Raw genomic sequence first — 25,649 nt, 5'->3', positions numbered from 1 at the left:
AATGTAGTTTCCCGTCACGTTTTGCATACCTGTTTTTCAGGCAGCTTCATCATGACTTATGAAATGGACACTGGCAAAATGAAAGGTATATATATTTTTTATTCTTTGCTGACAATTAAAAAAATCACAGAAGGATGACGATGCAGAAATAAATAATAAGAATAAAACAGACATAATGCATTTTCGTTACAGTCCAAAAATGACATAGTCCAACGAGGGAGTGAAAAATATGTAACTCTCCACTTAATGACACAATCATGATGCGTCACAGTAAATAAGTCTTCCACCTCCGTGGTGGTATTCGTCCTTTGATCAATTCACAGTTACGTTTTTAGTGAATATCTGCTGATTTATTTGCTCCATTTGGACAAAACCTGGTTAAGATATTTTCCCAAATGAACCTGTGGAGGACAGAGTGACACTTATGAGTTTTCACATCAGTTAAAGGCAAATATTGACAACAGTAAAACATAAAATAAAGATAAAATCAAACAGAAAACACAATGCCTTGATTATGTGCAAATTTGTTCATATATTTCTGACATCCTACCAATATGTAAGTTAGGAATTAAGAAAACATAATAAAAGTTTATGTATTTTTTTTAAAAGGAAAAACTAAATTCAAGGAAAATTTCAATGAGACGTAAATTACCTCGTATTCCTTGCTGGACTTATCAAAAGCTAATCTGCTCTAAAGGTAATGATTTAGTTGTGTTACATTCAAGGGTGAACGTACTTTTGCAAACCATTGTGTTTCATTTTATAAATTTATTTCATTAGATATTTGCTTTCACTTTTACATTCAAGAACAATCAGATTAGATTTTAGATCTTTCTTATTTGTATGAGATTAAAGAACATTGTTTTGTTATTCCCCCACCTCTGCTGAGCAGCTGCAGGTTGCGTCCCTCCTCCTGCACTTGAAGCTGCAGCACCTGCTGCAGAAGCTCCTGTCGTCGCGTCTCCTGAACTAATCCCATCCTCTCCAGCTTCTCCCCATTCAGACGCAGCAATGCACGACCTACAAGGACAAAGCCAACAGTTTAGAAAGCTGGGTTATTATTATTATTTGGTGCAACATCCATTATTTTGCATGGTGTAGATGATGTGACCTGTGATGGCATGATGAGAGAACACCTCTACATATGTCAGGTAGTTGTGTGGACAGTGTTTCTTGAGCCATTTACAGACATCTTGCTGTGTCCAGAGCACGACGGGCCGGATGAGGCTGGGCTGGGTCGGGCTGGTGTGGTAGATCCCATAATTGTCACTGGAACAGTGCTGCAGCTAAACACACAGACAGAAACACATAGATATAGATTACATCATCTGTTTGTCTCATTTTGATCCTAGTTCTCTGTGATTAGCTGGGAAGTCAAGTTACATCACACCACAGAAGTGCCCCTGGTCCAGGATGACAACCATCCAGGCAGACAACCCATCCATCCCCACCTCTAGAGAATAACCATCTACAACCCCTGGCAAAAATTATGGAATCACCGGCCTCGGAGGATGTTCATTCAGTTGTTTAATTTTGTAGAAAAAAAGAAGATCACAGACATGACACAAAACTAAAGTAATTTCAAATGGCAACTTTCTGGCTTTAAGAAACACTATAAGAAATCAAGAAAAAAAAGATTGTGGCAGTCAGTAACGGTTACTTTTTTAGACCAAGCAGAGGAAAAAAATATGGAATCACTCAATTCTGAGGAATAAATTATGGAATCACCCTGTAAATTTTCATCCCCAAAACTAACACCTGCATCATATCAGATCTGCTCGTTAGTCTGCATCTAAAAAGGAGTGAACACACCTTGGAGAGCTGTTGCACCAAGTGGACTGACATGAATCATGGCTCCAACACGAGAGATGTCAATTGAAACAAAGGAGAGGATTATCAAACTCTTAAAAGAGAGTAAATCATCACGCAATGTTGCAAAAGATGTTGGTTGTTCACAGTCAGCTGTGTCTAAACTCTGAACCAAATACAAACAACATGGGAAGGTTGTTAAAGGCAAACATACTGGTAGACCAAGGAAGACATCAAAGCGTCAAGACAGAAAACTTAAAGCAATATGTCTCAAAAATCGAATAATGTACAACAAAACAAATGAGGAATGAATGGGAGGAATCTGGAGTCAACGTCTGTGACCGAACTGTAAGAAACCGCCTAAAGGAAATGGGATTTACATACAGAAAAGCTAAACGAAAGGCATCATTAACACCTAAACAGAAAAAAACAAGGTTACAATGGGCTAAGGAAAAGCAATTGTGGACTGTGGATGACTGGATGAAAGTCATATTCAGTGATGAATCTCGAATCTGCATTGGGCAAGGTGATGATGCTGGAACTTTTGTTTGGTGCCTTTCCAATGAGATTTATAAAGATGACTGCCTGAAGAGAACATGTAAATTTCCACAGTCATTGATGATATGGGGCTGCATGTCAGGTAAAGGCACTGGGGAGATGGCTGTCATTACATCATCAATAAATGCACAAGTTTATATTGATATTTTGGACAACTGAAAGGATGTTTGGGGATGATGAAATCATTTTTCAAGATGATAATGCATCTTGCCATAGAGCAAAAACTGCAAAAACATTCCTTGCAAAAAGACACATAGGGTTAATGTCATGGCATAGGGTCAATGTCAATGAGCAGATCTGATTTGATGCAGGTGTTAATTTGGGGGATGAAAATTTACAGGGTTATTCCATAATTTTTTCCTCAGAATTGAGTGATTCCATATTTTTTTTCCTCTGCTTGGTCTAAAAAAGTAACCGTTACTGACTGCCACAATCTTTTTTTCTTGATTTCTTATAGTGTTTCTTAAAGCCAGAAAGTTGCCATTTGAAATGACTTTAGTTTTGTGTCATGTCTGTGATCTGCTTTTTTTCTACAAAATTAAACAACTGAATGAACATCCTCTGAGGCCGGTGATTCCATAATTTTTGCCAGGGGTTGTATCTGCTGCAGCCAGATGGACCATATGCATCCCTTTGGTCTTCTGCAGCCTCTGCACTCCTCAACACTATACAGAGAAACGCACCATATCTCCAGGATCTCAACGTAGTAGTCTTGATCTTCATCTCCTGAATTAGCCATTCATTTGTCACAAAGTCACTCCAACAGTACTTAACGATCTAACAATATTTAATTATTGCCTTAGAGCATCCAAGTCTGAAAAACAGGGCCGTAAATACTTGCACTTTGTTCCCTAGTAAAGATATTGACATCACCAAACACCTCTGTCCAGGAACCTCATGACTCCATAAGAGCTTCTCAAGCATCTCCTGACCTCAGAGGCTGAGGACCCAGGGACATGGATGTAAGCAGAAGATTAATGGAGTCAGTCAGCGAATTAGTGATTCTGCCATATAACCATAAATAACCACATAAAAACTACTGCTTATCCAGCTCTGAAGTTTCAGATCTGATAGATACAGGTGAGGGCTAGTGAACCTCCTATTTTGGGTCACGTTACAAGAATCTTTAAACATAATAAATTGTAGTTATTATTTTATATAATAGTTTAAACAGGAGTGTTGGCACAGTCGCATATGCAGGCACATGTGAAGCATTTATGAAGCCTTGTTGCTGGTGGCAGGGTCCTGTGGCCACTAAGAATAGGTCCTCCTTTCCTATGGCTCCACTCCACTGCTGTGATTTCTGCAGACACAGATGCAGTAAGAAGAGCTTTACAACTGATCAGGACCCGTGGGGACCATCGGGAACATGCTGTATGAGCACATGAATCAAACACTGCGAAATTCCGTAGAAGATGAGAGGAGCATGAAGGAGCTCCTTAGAGGAACATACAGGCCAGTGTGATCATGAGATCTACTTTCTTGCTGGATGTAAAGCGGTGGACAAGGTTGGATAGGATTACTTTGAAAGAATACATGTGCATTACATGTATGTATGTACATACATTTGGATTACTTGTAATCTGATTACTTTTGGATTACATTTCAAAGTAATCCTACCTAACCTTGGCGGTGGAGGAGGAATCAGATCAGACTTTTGATCAGTAAGTCAGTTTTTAAAATTCAGTGTCTTCACTGCTTTTCCATCTCAGATTTTCTCTGCTTTGAGAAGGAGGCTCTTATAGACAGAATGTTCTCTTATGTGTTCAGTGAGGCAATAAAGTACGCTGCCTAACCTTGATGATGATGTCACTTCCTGCTTGTGAAATAAATGCTGCACTAATGTGAAGCTTTCCAAAATTGGTAAGCTGGATATCTGGAGAATGGTACAACATCTAAAATGAGAGAGAGACAGAGAGAGAGAGAGATGTGTGTGTGTGTGTGTGTGTGTGTGTGTGTGTGTGTGTGTGTGTGTGTGTGTGTGTGTGTGTGTGTGTGTGTGTGTGTGTGTGTGTGTGTGTGTGTGTGTGTGTGTGTGTGTGTGTGTGTGTGTGTGTGCTGTTGCCCAATTTTGTGATTTCTGATAGAACACCCCTCTTTGCTGTAATATTTCCATCAGGTCAAGTTTTGTGGCAAGTGGTTAATATATTTTTTGAGAATACACCCTCCTTTGGTTCCTGTGCTGAAAACTTAACCCCTTAACGCCTGAATTTATATAGCTGTATATAAAAAAAATGTTTTGTGTGTGTTTTTGCCTTTAAGTAGATGGTAAATAATGTTGAGATTATTAATTACACTTTTGCACAAAAAATAAATAGTAATTTTGGTATTTTGGTAATAATTTATGTTATAATGTTATAATAGCTAATAATAATGGTATATTGCAAATTTGTGACAACTGGCATACTGGTCAATTTGGTATGTTGCATATTTGAGTCAAATATTGTAGCATATATGCGACAATAGGCGTTAAGGGGTTAAATCTTTAAACCACAACTTAATAATGTAAAATTGCTGTCTACTAACTGGCTAACATTATAAATAAATTTGAATAAGTAAGCTGTGCGACCACTTTCAACTTTAAAAATACCCCATTTACTTCAGGTGATGTATTTCTTTCAAGTTGCCTTCAGTTACTTAAAAATAAATGTAGTTGCATTTACTCAAGTCAAAAACAAACAAAGTTACTTGATTACTGGCATCTGCTGCTCCTGAGCAGGACACCTACAATCCATCAGTTTGAACTATTTTAATTATTTATTTCAAACTGAAGATTGCAACTTGATAATTGATTATTTTTAATTCATTCACTTTCTATACCTGCTTAGCTTGAGCCTATCCCAGCAGTAATTGATTAGTTTCTTTAATGAAAAATGTTTTTTTTTGTTTGTTTGTTTGTTTTTTGGAATAGGAATATTTGGGTGTTTCAAAAAAAGATTTTCTGTTCATGCATTGATGAAAAAAAAAAATCAAAGTACATTATTATTAAAATTCTAGACAGATGAAAACTTTTTCAGAGAAATAAACAAAACATAAACACTAGGGGATGATAAAAAAAAATCACTGAAAAATTCAGGTAAGAAATCTGTCAATCATGTGGAAGGTTTCTGTGAATGTTCTCAGTTGTCCAGGTGGTTTCCATAGTGGAGAAGCTTGAATCTTCGACTGGACTGGGTTGATTGACGTGAGGACGTTTCACTTCAAATCACAGAAGCTTCCTCAGCTGGTAGTCTGACTTCTGTCTGACCCTTGTCGAGAAGAACAAACAGAAGCCACAAAAGCTGGAGTTTTAAACCTAACCAGACGCCTCCTACTGAGAGGCAGACTGCTACTGGCTAGTGACTAAACAAATGCATTAACAAAGTTCATAGTTACAATTCAAATGTTTGAGCATTTAAAAAGTAAGGAGCAGCAAATCAGGAAGTTTCACAACCTTTTAGTGCAGAAAAGGCGTACTTTCAGTGGGAGTAGTTATAAAGATACACCCAGACTAATCAGGGACAACAGGGAAAATTGGGTAAAGAATCCCCGTGACAGGGTTGTTACACAGACAGAAAAGGATGTGCTCCCTAAAGGACTAAATTTCTCAGTGACCCCTAAACATATACTGACAGTAGATTACATCACTGCAGTAGAGTCAGCCATTAAATATAACAGTCTGTCAGAGTCAGAAGCTGGGAACCTCCGACTCAGAGTCACAGCAGTGCTGAACAGTGCTAAGCCTCCTCCGTCCAACACCACAGGAGAACAACGGAAAGCTTTGTCAGCACTGCAGAAGGACCAAAGCATCCTTATCCTGGGATCCTAGTAATTAAACCATTACTTAAAAAGCCATCACTTGACCCAGCTATCTTAGCTAATTATAGGCCAATCTTCAACCTTCATTTTCTCTCAAAAATTCTTGAAAGGGTAGTTGTAAAACAGCTAACTGATCATCTGCAGAGGAATGGTCTATTTGAAGAGTTTCAGTCAGGTTTTAGAATTCATCATAGTACAGAAACAGCATTAGTGAAGGTTACAAATGATCTTCTTATGGCCTCGGACAGTGGACTCATCTCTGTGCTTGTTCTGTTAGACCTCAGTGCTGCTTTTGATACTGTTGACCATAAAATTTTATTACAGAGATTAGAGCATGCCATAGGTATTAAAGGCACTGCGCTGTGGTGGTTTGAATCATATTTGTCTAATAGATTACAATTTGTTCATGTAAATGGGGAATCTTCTTCACAGACTAAAGTTAATTATGGAGTTCCACAAGGTTCTGTGCTAGGACCAATTTTATTCACTTTATACATGCTTCCCTTAGGCAGTATTATTAGACGGTATTGCTTAAATTTTCATTGTTACGCAGATGATACCCAGCTTTATCTATCCATGAAGCCAGAGGACACACACCAATTAGCTAAACTGCAGGATTGTCTTACAGACATAAAGACATGGATGACCTCTAATTTCCTGCTTTTAAACTCAGATAAAACTGAAGTTATTGTACTTGGCCCCACAAATCTTAGAAACATGGTGTCTAACCAGATCCTTACTGTGGATGGCATTACCCTGACCTCTAGTAATACTGTGAGAAATCCTGGAGTCATTTTTGATCAGGATATGTCATTCAAAGCGCATATTAAACAAATATGTAGGACTGCTTTTTTGCATTTACGCAATATCTCTAAAATCAGAAAGGTCTTGTCTCAGAGTGATGCTGAAAAACTAATTCATGCATTTATTTCCTCTAGGCTGGACTATTGTAATTCATTATTATCAGGTTGTCCTAAAAGTTCCCTAAAAAGCCTTCAGTTAATTCAAAATGCTGCAGCTAGAGTACTGACGGGGACTAGAAGGAGAGAGCATATCTCACCCATATTGGCCTCTCATCATTGGCTTCCTGTTAATTCTAGAATAGAATTTAAAATTATTCTTCTTACTTATAAGGTTTTGAATAATCAGGTCCCATCTTATCTTAGGGACCTCGTAGTACCATATCACCCCAATAGAGCGCTTCGCTCTCAGACTGCAGGCTTACTTGTAGTTCCTAGGGTTTGTAAGAGTAGAATGGGAGGCAGAGCCTTCAGCTTTCAGGCTCCTCTCCTGTGGAACCAGCTCCCAATTCAGATCAGGGAGACAGACACCCTCTCTACTTTTAAGATTAGGCTTAAAACTTTCCTTTTTGCTAAAGCTTATAGTTAGGGCTGGATCAGGTGACCCTGAACCATCCCTTAGTTATGCTGCTATAGACGTAGACTGCTGGGGGGTTCCCATGATGCACTGTTTCTTTCTCTTTTTGCTCTGTATGCACCACTCTGCATTTAATCATTAGTGATCGATCTCTGCTCCCCTCCACAGCATGTCTTTTCCTGGTTCTCTCCCTCAGCCCCAACCAGTCCCAGCAGAAGACTGCCCCTCCCTGAGCCTGGTTCTGCTGGAGGTTTCTTCCTGTTAAAAGGGAGTTTTTCCTTCCCACTGTAGCCAAGTGCTTGCTCACAGTGGGTCGTTTTGACCGTTGGGGTTTTACATAATTATTGTATGGCCTTGCCTTACAATATAAAGTGCCTTGGGGCAACTGTTTGTTGTGATTTGGCGCTATATAAAAAAATTGATTGATTGATTGATTGATTGATCCTGCCAGCTGATAAAGTTAGATGCACTGTGGTCCTGAACACATCGGACTATGAGAACAAGATCAACAACTTGCTCAGTGACTCCAACACATACGAACGTCTGAAGAGAGACCCCACAAGTGACTATAAGAAGAAAATCATTAACTACCTCCAAAACCTGGAGAAAGAGGGACTCATCGACAGGCAGGCATACTACAGACTGTACCCTGGGGATGCCACTCCATGCATCTATGGACTGCCCAAAATCCACAAACAGGACGTGCCACTCAGGCCTATTGTATGTAGCACAGATTCCATCACGTACAATTTGGCCAAGCACCTCAAGTGGATCTTGGCGCCTCTAGTGGGTAACTCAGACCACCATGTGGAGAACACACAAGATTTTGTGAACAAGATCAAGGACCTGCAGCTGGAGGCAGATGAAACTATGGTGTCATTTGATGTGACATCGTTGTTCACCTGCATCCCCACCGCTGAGGCCGTTGCAACTGTGAGGCAGAGACTGCTGGAGGATGTGTCTCTACTTGAAAGGACCAAACTCATACCAGACCACATCTGCCAGCTCTTGGAGATCTGTCTCAACACCACGTATTTCCTGTTTAGGGGGAATTACTACAGGCAGATCCATGGTTGTGCGATGGGGTCTCCGGTATCCCACATTGTGGCCAATCTGCACATGGAGCAAGGGGAGAAGAGAGCCTTGACGTCTTTCACGGGCATCCCTCCCAGTCACTGGTTCAGATATGTCAATGACACATGGGTTAAAATCAAGCAACAAGAGGTTGAGGACTTTATAGAACACATCAACTCGGTGGACTCCAATATCAAGTTCACATGTGAGGATGCCAGAAACAACCATTTAGCCTTCTTGGACTGTGACGTTACTATTGGAGAGAACAGGCAGCTCCAGACAGGGGTTTACAGAAAACCCACTCACACTGACCAATATCTGCTCTTTGGCTCAAACCACCCCGTTGAACACAAGCTCGGGGTGATCAGGACTCTTCAACACAGAGCCCTACAGGTGCCCACAACTGCAGAGGGAAGGGTTAAAGAACAACAACTTGTCCGGAAAGCCCTCACGGTATGTGGGTACCCACAATGGTCCCTGGACAAAGTGCAGAAGTCCCAGAGAACAAAGAGACCAGATAGACAGGAGACGGAGACAAGAAGAAGAGGAGTGTCTCTCCCTTATTTAGTAGGAGTAGGGGAAAAACTACAGAGGCTCTTCAGACAGCACAAAATCCCAGTTTACTTTAAACATGTTAACACTTTGAGACAGAAATTAGTTCACCCTAAGGACAGGATCCCTAGTTACAAACAGAGCAATGTAGTGTATTCTGTCAGGAAAACTGTAATGAACACTACATAGGTGAGACTAAGCAACCTTTACACAAAAGGCTATACCAGCACCGCAGAGAGGGCACCAGTGGACCTCAGTCTGCAGTTCATCTCCACCTTAAAGACACTAACCACACGTTTGAGGACAAGGAAGTTAAAATATTAGCCAGAGAGAAGAAATGGTTTGAGAGAGGTGTGAAGGAGGCATTCTTTGTGAAACAGTTGAAACCCAGCCTTAACTGGGGTAGGGGTCTGAGCCACGCTTTGTCCCTTGTTTACAATGGGGTACTCAGGTCAAAGCAGTTTCAGTCTTTTATTCATGGTAATGAGTCATTCATGCCATTAGGAGAGGCGGCAGTCCCATCTCTAGGAAGGACAGCTACCCTGTCATTAGGAGGGTGATAACTAGAGCACAATAGGTGCTAATTAAATCAATTGTTTAGTCACTAGCCAATAGCAGTCTGCCTCTCAGTAGGAGGCGTCTGGTTAGGTTTAAAACAACAGCTTTTGTGGCTTCTGTTTGTTCTTCTTGACAAGAGACAGAAGTCAGACTACCAGAGCAAGAATTTTAGCTGAGGAAGCTTCTGTGATTTGAAGTGAAATGTCCTCACGTCAAGCAACCCAGTCCAGTCGAAGATTCAAGCTTCTCTACAATCATGTGGAATCTAAAAACTGCTGCTTTGAAGTAAACTTTCAAATTATCCAGGCAGTCTTTAGTTGTTGATATTAAAGTAAACAGTGTCATTTGGAGCTATTATCTACATCCACACACTTGAGAGGTTTAACACAATGATATCCGCTTACAAGTTTTCCATAAATGATCAATAAGACTAAATTGTTCAACAAGTTTCACATGATAATGTACAGACCTATGGGCTGTCCAAACCATGCTTCTTTTTTCCTCTTTGTAGTTGAGGGTGGTTAAGTAATATGGGCATATGCAATTGGCAGCTGATCTTATTTTAAAATCAGTTAATATTTTAACATGTTACCCAATAGCTATATTAATCAAAAGCTAATCACATCATCCCTTGCATACTGAAATGTGACACAGCAAATAACACGATGCTGGCATTCTTAGTTTTGGAGTTATCGAGCCTGAAAGAATGTGGATACACACATTGACTCACTCAGTCAGATTACTGGCATACAAGCCAGGCTAGACGCATGGAATATTTGATCAATAATAACTTGTATTACAAGTTTCCCATAGTTTATCAATAATACTAAATTATTTGACCAGTTTCACAGAAATGTATCAAAAATAAATCATTTTACAAGTTTCACATAATTTTAAAAAAAAAAGAAAAGTTGTGTGAACTCATCTCTTCATTAAATTTAAACAATAACTGCATACGTGTTTGTGTTGTTCCTTATCTTTTTTTGTCACATGCTGAAAAAGGCCCAGTGAGAATAATGTGTTTGAAAGCGAACACGTGTACAACATATCTGCCATGTGCACAGAACTTGAAGTTTCTCTGGACAGCACAGATGAAAATAAGCCAAACATTTAAGTGCATCCAAGAGGATTGTGACAAACAAACACATCGTATATGTGTGTGTTATCAGCCCGGCCCGGTTGTGTGTTTGCAGCTGTAGCTTTAGCTCACAGCCGCCTTTTAAAGAGCTTTTCATCGGGTGAAGACAAAGGCACGGACTCTGAATTGTAAGCTTTAAATGGGGCCAGTTTAACACAGGACTGGATTGTTTCTGCTCATGGCACAAACTGTGCAAGGAAACAGATAATGGGACCGATATTGATATCACAAAAAACCCCAAGACTCTCTTTAAAGTAGAAACAGCACAGTAGCATTTGGAATTCATATATATATATATATATATAATCAGATTACAAGTAATCCAAATGTACATACATACACGTAATCCACATGTATGTATTCTTTCAAAGTAATCCTACCCAACCTTGTGTGTGTATATATATATATATATATACACGAGGGCTGTCAATAAAGTATAGGTTCTTTTTATTTTTTTCAAAAACACGGTTCGAAAAATTAAGCTGGTTTTCGGTGAAAATTTTAACGGCTGATGAGAGATTTTGAGGTGATACTGTCGCTTTAAGGACTTCCCACGGTGCGAGACGTCACGCAGCACTCCCAGGCGCCGTCATCAGCCTGTTTCAAGCTGAAAACCTCCACATTTCAGGCTCTATTGATCCAGGACGTCGTGAGAGAACAGAGAAGTTTCAGAAGAAGTCGGTTTCAGCATTTTATCCGGATATTCCACTGTTAAAGGAGATTTTTTTAATGAAAGACGTGCGGGCGGGTTGCAGCGTCGGCTCGCAGCCGCTGCGACGCTCCGCCACAGGAAAAACACCTCTGTGGAAGCCTTAAGGACAAGTTGGAACATGTCCAGCTGTTAAACAATTTCTCATATACTCACTCCACTGAAAGCCATCAAAAGCCGCCTGGATTTTACAAATGGTTATCAACACGGAGGTGTTTTCCTGTGCCGCCGCACCGCGCCGGCTGCGTCCCGACGCGCGGACCCGTCCGCACATCTTTCATTAAAAATATCTCCTTTAACAGTAGAATATCCTGATAAAATGCTGAAACCGACTTCTTCTGAAACTTCTCTGTTCTCTCACGACGTCCTGGATCAATAGAGCCTGAAATGTGGAGGTTTTCAGCTTGAAACAGGCTGACGACGGCGCCTGGGAGCGCTGCGCGACGTCTCGCACCGTGGGAAGTCCTTAAAGCGACAGTATCACCTCAAAATCTCTCATCAGCCGTTAAAATTTTCACTGAAAACCAGCTTAATTTTTCGAACCGTGTCCACTTCGATGTGTCTCACAGGTTTAGAAAAAATTTTGATCAAACAAAGCGCCAGTCTCTCAGCAACTTCTCAGACAAAGGAATTCCGATGAGGGGCTGGACGACTCCTCCCACAAGGAGTGCTCACAGGCGAATGACGTCACCGACAGGCGTGGAAAAACTCACGCATGCGCACGAGGGTTCAAGCATGTCTGACGTAAAAACATATGAATGAAATCCATATAGTTTTTGAAAAAAATAAAAAGGACCTATACTTTATTGACAGCCCTCGTGTATATATATGTGAAGGCTTTTCATCCTGTTTTATTAGCCCACAACAGCAATAGCACGATACAGCATCAGGCATTTAACATGAAAGTAAAAGCAGTTGGCAGTTTGTGCTGCAGCACAGGCACATTGTTGGAGGACCTGTGCTATTTAAAGCCAAACTAAAAAGCTGTTAGTGCCCACCAACCCCCCGGCAAGAGAGCAACTTCCATTTTATGGTAACAAAAGGCCCATGTCAGTGCATGATGTCCAACCTGCATTCAGCAAGAATTTTCACTACCAAACTCCCACGAAACGAATAATTTCTTGCAATTGCACATTTATGTAAATTAGACAATGATTGCTTTTACTATATGTCTTCTTCTTGGAGTACAGTTGGACTGATACTCCATGTAAAACAGCACTCATTAGACTGCATACTTTTGCTAAAGCCAAACACATAAATTGCACCTAAGAAATATAATATAAATAAAAATTATGTAAAAAAAGTAGCATGTGCGATGCACTGGCTTAATTTAGTCCATAAAAAAGAGATTTGTACCATCATGTTTTCATATCTACTCCAGGTAAGCCCAAACCTTTTATGACATTTTGTAAAAATCTGTAAAATATTGTCTTCTTTGTTCTCGTCATCTTTATTGAATGTTTGTCTGGGGTTAGTGTGCGGCTAGTGGGGTTATGCAACTGAAAATGTGCATATCTTGTGTACATTTCACATCATGCGAATGTACGTTTATGGGCAAATCAAGCCTGATATACAGGTGAGGGAATTTAACAGGAAACAAATCAGTCAGTGACATCTTTACCATGGGGGTGTGTCAGAATCAGAATCAAATTTATTGCCAAGTAAGTTCTCACACTCAAGGAATTGGAACTGGTGTTATTGGTGCATAGACAATAAGAAAAAAAAAAAAGAAAAAACACTTCTGTAAGAAGTAAAATATAAGGCAACGCTAAAATACCCTCAGCCGTATGAGCATTGTGTTATTTATAATTTGCAGTTGTTTAATTATTACGATCCTGTTATCTTACATAGAAATTTGTACGTTCAAATCAAATCATCATTTGTTCAAATCAAAGAATATTTGTAGATCACTCTCTGTGCATTTGCACATATTACTAATGAGAAAAAATTAACTCAGTAGAAAGTTAGCTCTGAGTTAGCGAAAGTGAACATGCAAGTTAACGTCCACAAAAGTGTCTTGTAAATGACACCAGGGTGTTATCAGGTTACAAGAACAGTGTTTTCAGTTTTAGAAGTGTTTATTTCTTGCTTGTTTTTACATGATATACCAGAAATGAAGCAGTTAGCAAGTCGCTAAACTAGGAAGTGACGTCACCATGCTATCCTCTGGAAAATGTCTTAGAAATAAGTTCAGAGGTTTTAATAGGTTCCAAAAACAGCGTTTTAAGTTTTAGAAGTGCTTACTTCTCATGAGCTTTTATATAATATTTGGGAAACATGTATATAAACACACAAAACAAAGTGGTTTTGAAGAGACCAGCAACTGACATCACAGTGCAGCTCTACTCTAATTGGCTGTCACCCACGTCACTCAAGCATGAAACGGATCAGACTATAACAGAATGTGACATTTTAAACCTCTTAAAAAACCTCTTAACATACATCAAAGTTAGCCATCTTTGAACTTGTCCAAGGTCTGTGTCCCAAGAATGTTCCCTGTGAATTTGAAGACTGTGGCAGCAATACAACCCCTGGCAAAAATTATGGAATCACCGGCCTCGGAGGATGTTCATTCAGTTGTTTAATTTTGTAGAAAAAAAGCAGATCACAGTCATGACACAAAACTAAAGTCATTTCAGATGGCAACTTTCTGGCTTTAAGAAACACTATAAGAAATCAGGTAAAAAAAAAAAAAAAAATGTGGCAGTCAGTAACAGTTACTTTTTTAGACCAAGCAGAGGGAAAAAAATATGGAATCACTCAATTCTGAGGAAAAAATTATGGAATCATGAAAAACAAACGAACGCTCCAACACATCACTAGTATTTTGTTGCACCACCTCTGGCTTTATACCAGCTTGCAGTCTCTGAGGCATGGACTTAATGAGTGACAAACAGTACTCTTCATCAATCTGGCTCCAACTTTCTCTGATTGCTGTTGCCAGATCAGCTTTGCAGGTTGGAGCCTTGTCATGGACCATTTTCTTCAACTTCCACCAAAGATTTTCAATTGGATTAAGATCCGGACTATTTGCAGGCCATGACATTGACCCTATGTGTCTTTTGCAAGGAATGTTTTCACAGTTTTCGCTCTATGGCAAGATGCATTATCATCTTGAAAAATGATTTCATCATCCCCAAACATCCTTTCAATTGATGGGATAAGAAAAGTGTCCAAAATTTCAACGTAAACTTGTGCATTTATTGATGATGTAATGACAGCCATCTCCCCAGTGTCTTTACTTGACATGCAGCCCCATATCATCAATGACCGTGGAAATTTACATGTTCTCTTCAGGTAGTCATCTTTATAAATCTCATTGGAACGGCACCAAACAAAAGTTCCAGCATCATCACCTTGCCCAATGCAGATTCGAGATTCATCACTGAATATGACTTTCATCCAGTCATCCACAGTCCACGATTGCTTTTCCTTAGCCCATTGTAACCTTGTTTTTTTCTGTTTAGGTGTTAATGATGGCTTTCGTTTAGCTTTTCTGTATGTAAATCCCATTTCCTTTAGGCGGTTTCTTACAGTTCGGTCACAGACGTTGACTCCAGTTTCCTCCCATCGTTCCTCATTTGTTTTGTTGCGCATTTTCGATTTTTGAGACATATTGCTTTAAGTTTTCTGTCTTGACGCTTTGACGTCTTCCTTGGTCTACCAGTATGTTTGCCTTTAACAACCTTCCCATGTTATTTGTATTTGGTCCAGAGTTTAGACACAGCTGACTGTGAACATCCAACATCTTTTGCAACATTGCGTGATGATTTACCCTCTTTTAAGAGTTTGATAATCCTCTCCTTTGTTTCAGTTGACATCTCTCATGTTGGAACCATGATTCATGTTAGTCCACTTGGTGCAACAGCTCTCCAAGGTGTGATCACACCTTTTTAGATGCAGACTAATGAGCAGATCTGATTTGATGCAGGTCTTAGTTTTGGGGATGAAAATTTACAGGGTGATTCCATAATTTATTCCTCAGAATTGAGTGAGTCCATATATTTTTCCCTCTGTTTGGTGTAAAAAAGTAACCGTTACTGACTGCCACAATTTTTTTTCTTGATTTCTTATAGTGTTTCTTAAAGCCAGAAAGTTGCCATTTGAAATGACTTTAGTTTTGTGTCATGTCTGTGATCTGCTTTTTTTTCTACAAAATTAAGCAACTGAATGAACATCCTCCAAGGCCGGTGATTCCATAATTTTTGCCAGGGGTTGTAGAACTGGAGTTATGCTGTACACAGACAGACAGACAGACAGACGGGGAGGTGATGGTCTAGTGGTTAAGCATTGGGCTCCTTGGTTCAAATCACAGCCTGAATGGAAAATCACTAAAGGCCTTGGGCAAGGTCCTTAATCCCCTAGTTGCTCCCGGTGTGTAGTGAGTGCCTTGTGTGGCAGCACCCTGACATCGGGGTGAATGTGAGGCATTATTGTAAAGCGCTTTGAGTGTCTGATACAGATGGAAAAGTCACACGGACAGATGGATGGACGCCAGGTCTTTGCAATACCCGATGGCCATATGTTGGCCTCGGGTAAAGAGTCAAATAGGGACTATATTCACTGTTAAATAAAATGTAATGGTACTGTGCAGAAACCGTGATTGGAGTACAGATGTACAGTACACTGAGCTTAGACCTGATCAGTCAGGAAACAAGTCCACATGTTGACTAACATGATATATGTCACAGGAATCTCGTGCCTTCAAACTCATGCCCTCTGGGCGGCGCTGTCAGATGCCCCAGATGAGAACTAATCGCTTCTGCGATTAGACTCCTGAACACTGGCTGAGGATTTTGTCCTTGTTTTTAACCTTGATTCTGTGATTGTTATTTACCATATACCTATGTAAATGTTATGTCTGTGTTTTTATGGTTGGCCAGGGGGTCTGCAATGAATTGCCCTTTTAGGGACTAATAAAGTATTCTGATTCTGATTCTGATTCAAAATCAAGCCATTTCTGACTAAGTTTCTCTCATCCTGTAGTTTCTACATAGACAGTAACAGACTTGTGGGGCTGTGTACCTGGAGGGCTTCTGTCCCCGGCTGCTGCAGCAGCTTCACCGTTCTGCCTCCTGCTGTTTTCTGACCACACCCGTCATGCCAGGTTAAGTTGCCCCATCGACTGAGCTGGTGCTTGAAGTCCTCAGGCAGCGCCCTGTACTCCACAGCTGGCCTGCAGAAACTGAAACTGGATGCAGCTGGAAGGATGAAAGCAGAACATCAACAGATTACAGATTATAACCATGGACACTGTAAAAACAACACGGGGTGTGTTCTGCTGCAAAACGCTCTTCTGCTGCACGTAAACTGTAATCAAAGGAGCTGCCACCTGGCTACCCCCCTGTCAACCACTGATGATCTCATTACAAAGCGCCTGCTTCAACCTGCTTGGCTGCAGGTGGTTAGACAGGAACCACGTCGGCGTGGACAAACTTTCCGTGCACAGCTTGTAGGTGGATGTCAGAGCTGTGAGCCAAAACACTTTCCCGTCATTACGAGGAGGCCTGTAGGCACACGGCCAAACCTACTCATCAGCAGGTGGCTTCCCAACATCCAAAGAAAATGTGAAACTGCAGTAAACATGCTGTTACTGGCGCTGGTGCTGGCAGAAGGCCACCGGTCATTACTGATTCATGTGCCAGACTGGAAGGATCTTCTCCCTGCATTTGAAGCAACGCGTGCAGCTGCATTTGATTATACATTTGAATATCTTAGAGTGATTATGAGATTTTGAAAGGAACGAGTGAGAGAAATGTCAGGGAAGGGTGAGGCTGTGGGGAGATGAAAGAGTCCTTTAGGTTTTATCACTCTACACGTCTCCTTTCTGTCGTTCAGCATCATCCCCGACTCCACGAGTGAGTCCTGAAATCATCAAGGCAAATGAGCAGAATCAGGTTTCTCTACATAAAATCTGCATGCAATTTTTCTCCCTTTGAATTCAAGAATGTGGATCAAAGCTTGTTTTTTTCTTCATAAATGTGCCTTTTTCCACATTAAATGTGAATAATTAAAACTAATTGTCAAACATGCTTAAATTGCTCCTCTCAAAAAACACAAGCCTTTATTAGTATATGAAATTTTGCACATGTAAACTGACTGAAAAATGTCTGGGCGCTCAACAACATGTTTAATTTATGATCCTGCACTCAAAGAAACAAAAAAAAAAAAGCTGTCTTTACTTAATTTAGGTATGTCAACCAGACCTACAAAACCAGGTTATTTTAAATGGGAAAAGTAAATTGTAACAAATTGATCCAATTGCTTTTATATTATGCTTCCCTGTTTAAATGACCATGTTTTGTGGGGCCAGTTGACGTAATTAGATTAAGTAAATGCAGCATTTCATTTTTTAGAGCATGCATTAAAAACAAAATGTCCATAGTTTCCACAAAATTAGGTTTATTAAATGCACAGGACGCCAGTCTATTGCAGAGCCACGTAGACAAATGGACTGCATTCATATCCCGCTTTTCCATCTTAATCTGAAGCTCAAAGCACTTTACAGTGATGTCTCACATTCACACACACAATGTCAGGGTGCCGTCATGCAAGGCGCTCACTACACACCAGGAGCAACGGGCATTAAAGACGTTGCCCAAAGGCCCTTAATGATTTTCCAGCCTGATGGGGGTTTGAACCGAGGATTCTCTTGTCTCAAGCCCCACTTTAACCACTAGACACAGACAAACACATTCACACATGCACGCACAGCTGCAGTCAATTTAAAGTTGTGTGTTCACTTAACCTGCATATCTTCATGTGGGAGGAAGCCGGAGCACCTGGAGGGAAACACGGGGAAAACATGCAAACTCCACACAGAAAGGCCACAGGTGGGAAGTGACCCCACGACCTTCTTGCTGCAAGGCAGCACTGCTAACCACTAAGCCACTGTGCCAACCTTAACATGTATTTTATGTGCACAAATCACCTCATTCTTTTCTTCCTTTTTCTTTTTTTTGTGTGTGTGTGATTTAAGTGTTCCTGACTCATTTGATCTGAGTCAGAAACATTACGTGTGTTGGAGCTGACTTTGTTCAGGAGTCATGTTTAATTTAGGATCCTGTTTGGCAATAAATGAAATGTTAGATTTACTTAATGTGGTTGGTTACGTCAAAAAAACAGACAATGGTTCTTTAAATGGGAATGGTAAATTGCTGCAAATTGATACAATAAAATTGATCTTATATTTCCTATTTGAATGATCATAGCAGTTCATTTTTTTAGAGTATATAAGTCCCTTTGTTTTCTCCCTTTTTTCACATGGGGTCTTGACAACAGATCTGAGATGGATCTTTATGCATAAACTCAAATAACCCAAATAGATTCAGCAAAATTGTATTTGTTAGTTCAAGGCAAAATTGTTATGTTCATTGAACAAAATGAACTTGTAACAAAACAGATTAAATTAACAGACACATAGTATAACTACAGAACCCACCACATTCATTTTAGATTGTTTTTAACGTTTCTGGCTCAGTTAATCTGATATAAATTATTTATAAGTATCACCAATTTTTGAAGTTATTTTCTCTAAACTTTCACGACAACAGAATTAAAAGAAGTTCTAAAATTCTTCACCTATGTACATTATTATAGCCTTTCAAATTGACCTAGTTAGAGTAGCTTACCCTCACTGAAAGATGACCACACTCTGCGCGCTGGCCCTTTCAGCACCAAGTGTTTCTTTCTTTCTTTCTTTCTTTTTTAAATCACTATAAAAATATCCTTTTAAAATAAATTTAAAAATATCTATTCTTAAATTTCTATCAAAAATTTGACTTCTGGTGTTCACGAACAAGTACTGCAAACTGAAGTTTCCACTGGAATGAAATCTTCTTCCTACCGTCCACAGCCATGGCGATCTGTGCGTCTTGGTGCGTGAGTTGATTTTTCTTATTTGTCTCCCATCGTGTCTTCTGACCGCCGGACAGGCAGCTCCTGCTCCTGCTCTCCTCTTCCTCCTCCTCCTCCTCCTCCTCCTCACCTTCTCTTCTTTGTCAGTGAGGACCGACGCTCCTCATCCTTCGAAGCACTGTGACAAAATGCGTAAAAGCCGCGCGCGTCGTTCCTCCTGCTGATCTTTGCGCGCTGAATTTGGCTCAGGACGCAGAGGAATGTCCTCCAGCAGCTTTTTGACTGGTTTCCGCGGCACTGAGGTGGGGGGGCGTGTGCTCCTCCGTGTATTTGTGTGTGGTTTATCTGTGTCGTGAGAATCTGGTGTGCAGCTTTTTCTCAAGAGGCTCCAGAAGCGCAGTGAGCTCAGAGTGCAGCCCCGGGACCTGTAATTAACGCAGCCAGTGGAGACTTTGAAACCAGCCCTACGAAAAGCCTCCTCTCTGCTCCAGCACCCACCAAAAGGAAGTCCTCTCTGCCTTTCTTAAAGAAAGGGAGCGCTGTGCGTGTCCGTGGGCAGTGGACCCTCTGTGTGATGGCCAGAAGAACTGCAGGACCTCACAATCCAAAAAAAAAACAACAAAAAAACAAAAAAAAAAAACACGCAAACTCCTATGATTTTATTCACAAAATAATGACAAATAAACATTTTGGCAGCCATTTAGTGACAGAGCCCACATTATTCATCACTTTCATGCATTTACTCAGCAGGCGAACTGACCTGAAAGCAATCAGATATTCAGCTGCACTTCTTGAGATACAGGTGGAATTCACACATAGGTGATGTCCTGAGGTGGATTTTGTGTTGATACCCCCCCCAACCCCAATTCAAATAGTCCGCCCAGTGATGCTACAATATGCATATAGTGCTTTTGTAGTGGCTTCTCTGCATTTTGTCTTGTATTTGAGTGCTTCCACTCAGGACATGAACTCACAATCTCCAGCGTGGGAGGCGGGCACTCTGACCAGTCAGCTAAAACTCATGCAGGCTCTGGCCTGAGTGGTAAGAGTATCCTTTGGCTGTTGGGGGAGTGAGGCCGATTGACCACAACATGGACAGCTACTCCTGCTGGCCTCCATCACACTTTCTCAAGAATCAAAGTGTTGAATATAAGTGTTAACCAGAATAAATACTGGTTAACACTTACTCTACAATACTGTAAAAAACAACAACAGGTAGCCAGTCTGGTTTGTGTGCACCTGATCCTATCAGTGAAGCAGAGTTGGTCATGATTAGTTCAACTGGAAAGACCCTAGAGACAAGTTAAACTTGGCAATTTTAATCCATTAAGAAAATGGGCAGGATGGTATAAAGGTTTTTGTGTAATAGTGTTTGGTGTAGGTCCCCATCATGGTAGAGAGTAGGGTTGAGAGGTTTACAAATTCTGCCGCTGGAAAAGGCAGTGGCCGGAGCCTACTCCCAAGTAATGGACAGGGAACAACTGATGGTGGTGGAGAAGTGGAGGAGGGAACATCTTATCAGCGACTTGTAAACAGCAAGAAGTGAGTGAGAACTTTAACATTTTAAAGAATGCGCCTGTTTCCCATTGGTTGGGAGCTGATGGCTAACAAGGAACACCTGCTTCTATTTGGAGATGACAGCTGTGTTAATTAAATGATTCAGAATTAATACTTCAAATCTGAGTCTTCTGGTAGAATGTATGCTACACTGCATTACTTGGCAGGGAGCCTGCTTGAGAAGACCACAGGCTGTGTGTGGTTCTCCATGGGGAACTCAAGATACGTTAGAAAGGACATCCAGCATAAAATGTGCCAAATCCCACTTCAGATCTATACTGAATCCACTATGATGACCTTGAACAATCAGGGAGAGCTAAAAGATATACAGATATAAAGGTGGAGATGGACCGTTAGCCTGCCTGGGTGGTTGCCACCCAAGATCCAAGGCAGTTCCTTGATGTGGTGCATGCAGCTACATATTGCACCTCTGCAAACTCCCAGACTTGCTTTGATGGTAGAATTGAAATGGTTTGGTACTTTGATCCAAATGCTTCAGACAATGATTCCCTATTTAGAAAAGCTAGAAACACTGAAACAGTTTAGAATATAATTCAGTGTTTGGAAGCAATCAAAGTGTTAAATGGATCAATTAAATAATGAAAAAAAATGTTTTTAAATTCTCAGAACACAAGATTTACTAAAGTTTGCATGCATAAAAAAGTGCAGAAACACCATAGCACTCTCAGAAACAAAACAAACAAAAAAAGCTGATTTTGTAAATGAGGTTTGCAGACCCAATGCGATTTATCAAGGTCAAAAGGAAATTTGATTTAAATTTGCTGATTGCTTTTGTATTTTGTGCATTTGAAATACTGGCATTAACTTATTGCACTTGACAGACTGCTGTTCCAGAATGTTGTTCCTGCAGCCGAGATGCTGCTGCCTTCTTGTACAGACAAAATAAATCATTAATTGGGTATATTAAACAGTTAATGGTTTATTTTGTGCTTGCATGCACAGTTGTTGGTTTGTGCATTCCTTTGGCAGAATGCAGTATATAATTTTTTTTACCTGTTTGCTTAAATATTGCGGATAGAACAATAAATGCTTGAAATAGCAGATTTTTTTTTATTTTTATTTTTGCCAACGCGCGAGCACGCTCAGTTATGTGGCAGAGCTGGTGCATAACAAAGCACAATGTCTCTAAGTGGCTGATTGAATTTAATTTTGCGCTTAAGGTTATTAGCACATTTAAAATCATCTTTTGCATACATTACCGTGCGCTATCGATTGTGCAATTAGTCTGCGTAAACCACTCGCCAAACTGTCTCCATCCCAGCTCAGACATTTTTGGCTTGCCCACGCAATTTAGCACTCGTTATCTGGGATCTTAGTAAATTTGGCCTGAACAGAAAAAAAGTGGTTCTGAAAAATGTCTCAAAATGTTCAAAGCACTATGGTGGTGACATCTAGTGGAGACTGGGGCTTCGTTGATTCAGAAATTGATTCAGTGTTTCAAAATGTTCAAAAATGGTATAGTAAAACAATTGCTTCAGAATTATTGACTGTTTCAAAATACTTTTAAAAAACTAACCAAAAGAAATGGCTCAGAAAAGGAGTCTCAGTTTTGCAACACTTGACACACTAAATGAAGCAGTTGCTTCAGAAAACGATTCACTAGTTTAAAACACTCAAAAAGCCAAATGAACCAAAATCAAACATTAGATGAGATATACTTTATTGATCTCACAGTGGAGAAATTACGTTTACACTCCAGTTACCTCAGACAGCAATTAGTCCACAGTTATTACTTGTTTACCGTAATAATGGCACACATCAGAATTAAAGGCAACACATACACATTTAACATTGTTTATGTGCACTAAGTTTGAAGAAGTCCCTTATCCAAATTGAGGCAAGTGGGTGAAGGCAACGCAGCAACACTGAGATGCGCCACCCACAGCTTGGTGGGGGGAGGCGTGGGCTGCAAAGAAAACTGCACTGCCCCCGTCGAAGGGGGAAGGAATGATGTTGGTGGAAAGGTGAGGTGTTGATGGGGAGGGAGGGGGTGGGGGAAGGGAATGGAACATGCTTCAGTCCTGTGAAAAGCAGTTTATTTTCTTTGTGAGATGAGATAAGAAACAGCCAATGTTCCCCAGGCCGAAACAAATCCCTCTGGAGAAGACAGTCGGACAATTTGACCTCCAGGCTTGATAAGTCTGTAATATTATTGTTACATCACTGAAATCACTTTTTAACAGTTCTACTTGCACAACCAAATCCCAATTATGAATTAAGAATATTCCCAATTATGAATTAAGAATATTCACCGGCCTCTGAAATCTTCAGCTTCAACTGCAAGGCACGCATCTGCTCCAAGATGTCATCCAATTTGCGTCTGAGTTCAAGAGTCATCACAATCTGAGAATGCACTGCCTTGCCAACCTCTTTAATCATGACAGATAAATGAGGGGCTGTGGTTCTTGATGCCACCGTCTTGCCAATTTTCCGGTAGATCAGGGCAGCACATAAGCCAAAAAGTACAAGCCCTGCTACCATGAGACCAAAAATGAATAAATCCTCAACGTCCTCAACGGAGAAAGGCGCCAAGCATGCAACAAGCCAGGAACTCCAGGAGTCAAGGACATAGCCTGCAGGATGCGTTCCATCTGGGCAGGTTGGATCCCCCGGTCTTGACCTTCTTGTAGAAAAAATGGTGTCAATAGCGTTCAGAGACCAGCAGATCAATTCCATGGTTAATCCAATAGTAGTCCAATAGATCCAGAATCCAATATAATTTGAGGAATTCACAGTCTGGTGAAGTAGGGACTTGAAGGTCAAAGGCAGAGAACAGAGATAAGGGAGAGTGGAGGAGATGTGACCGGCCTCGTCGGAGTCCCAAGCTGATAGTTCTGAAATGCCTCAAACACTATTATGCATTTCTGATGAAAGAGTAACAAGTTACTTGTGACACAATTATACGTATAATCAGGATAAAAAAAAAAAGGCAACAACCCTGTCTGCCATTACAACTACAGAAAATAATCAGACCACAGTTAAATCTCCTAAAAATTAAAATTGTTTTTCAACATGAAATTTACTGCGGCTGGAGACAGACTGCCTGCAGGGGGCAGCGTTTCCCCACCAGAGCTCTGCAGATGAGCACACTCCTTAATTACAGTTTTTATTGATTGCTTTGACCCGTTTGAAGAAACTGGGAATCTCTCAGTCTTCATCATCACCATCTCAGCAGAGCAAAAGACACCTCTTGCAAATGTGTTAACCCATTCTTATTGAATTGGCACATTTCCCCCACCCTTTTTCAAACCAGTTAACACAGATGTCATTCAAGCATTCAAAACTCAGTTGTTTTAGCTACGGTAACCTAACAGAAACCATATGTTCCCAGCTATTAGAAACTATCTGATCGGTATGCAATCACTGAAGCACCTGTTTGACACTTCTTCACACAAATCTTTCTGTGAATGTTCTCAGTTGTCCAGGTGGTTTCCATAGTAGAGAAGCTTGAATCTTCGACTGGACTGGGTTGCTTGACGTCAAGCAACCCAGTCCAGTCGAAGATTCAAGCTTCTCTACTATTCACACAAATCTTCAACTTGCACTCAGTCTGTAGTAGACCTTACAGTTTTTATTGATTGCTTTAACGCAACAGTCAACTCAAAATCCACATTTTCAAAACAGTTAACACAGAGGCCTAAACAGTGCCCCCAATGGTCAAAATGACGCATTTTGTTTGCAAAAGGCTCTAACTGTGCCAAAACATTTAAAATAAGGAACAAAAGCAAATTTTGCCTTCAAACAGCACAACTTGCCCACAAGTGTATGAGCACTTAACAATCAATCATAACACAATGGACAACAAAATACAAAATACAGCATTCAGAGTGAATCAGTGCACCACTGGTTAACATTGTAGCCCATAACTGTTACATGCTAGTGCCGTTTGCTGCCTTCTTGCAAAAAATGGATCCAGAATCAGATATGCTTTGAATGCAAATTTTATTGATTCCTTTACATTCTTTTTTTCAGGCTTTTTTGTGTCTGACAACTGAAATATTCCTACAGAAAGTATGTAAATCAAAATACGTAAAATCCATTACTGTAGGCCTATAAGAAATTAGGAAAAAAAATCAATCTTTTACAGTAAAGAACAAAAATCTTTAGTAGGCCTATACTATAGATTACAGTAAGAGTACAGTACAATTGACACTCAGTCTCTTCTGTCTTGACGAATGGGCCACATGGCCTCATCCACATCGCATTCAATGTTCTCTCTGGCAAAGCAGCGAGGGAAAAACCTTCTGGCCTGTCTGATCCAGCCTTGCCACACCTCTGCATCAATAACTTGGGCTGCAGCAGTCATTGCATTGAGCAAGGGCATCCGACCATAGGGGTGATGATCATAAATCTTCCATCTCCAAGCACTAAAGAATTCCTCTATCAGATTGAAAAAAGGTGAATATGGTGGAAGGAACTGCACCATCATCCGAGGGTGGACTGCAAACCACTCATTTATAATACGAGAGTAGTGGACTGCTACATTGTCCCATATGATGACGAACAGTGGCAAGCCAGGCCTCAACAGCTCTCTCTCCTGAGGCAGGATCAGCATGTCATGAAGAGCATTCAGGAATGCTATGAGGCGCTCGGTGTTGTAGGGGCCAGTGGTGGGGATATGGCACAGGACGCCATCATTGG

General features: G+C 40.5%; 1 protein-coding gene across 1 annotated transcript; it reads right to left on the bottom strand.

The window, feature by feature from the left end:
- Positions 1-245: 245 nt before the first annotated feature.
- samd10a (sterile alpha motif domain containing 10a) lies at positions 246-19,873 on the bottom strand. The gene is made up of 5 exons (XM_034173000.1): positions 19,420-19,873; positions 16,599-16,774; positions 1,112-1,286; positions 880-1,020; positions 246-401 (listed from the first exon to the last, which is right to left on the bottom strand). Exons 1-5 carry the CDS (start codon positions 19,430-19,432, stop codon positions 379-381), a joined length of 528 nt encoding a protein of 175 aa, XP_034028891.1. The 5' UTR covers positions 19,433-19,873; the 3' UTR covers positions 246-378.
- Between the last annotated feature and the right edge of the window lie 5,776 nt (positions 19,874-25,649).

This window comes from Thalassophryne amazonica, chromosome 6 (assembly GCF_902500255.1).
Source record: "Thalassophryne amazonica chromosome 6, fThaAma1.1, whole genome shotgun sequence".
Classification (NCBI taxonomy): Eukaryota; Metazoa; Chordata; class Actinopteri; order Batrachoidiformes; family Batrachoididae; genus Thalassophryne; species Thalassophryne amazonica.
This window is presented reverse-complemented; position numbering and strand designations above follow the sequence as displayed.

What these genes read in the sequence shown, in the direction of transcription:
- samd10a (XM_034173000.1), bottom strand. An exon ending in CGGGGACAGAAGCCCTCCAG is followed by an intron (nt 1,287 to 16,598) that starts GTACACAGCCCC and finishes CTGTGTGTTTAG; the next exon opens with CTGCAGCACTGTTCCAGTGA. An exon ending in CCTGCAGCTGCTCAGCAGAG is followed by an intron (nt 402 to 879) that starts GTGGGGGAATAA and finishes TGTCCTCCACAG; the next exon opens with GTTCATTTGGGAAAATATCT.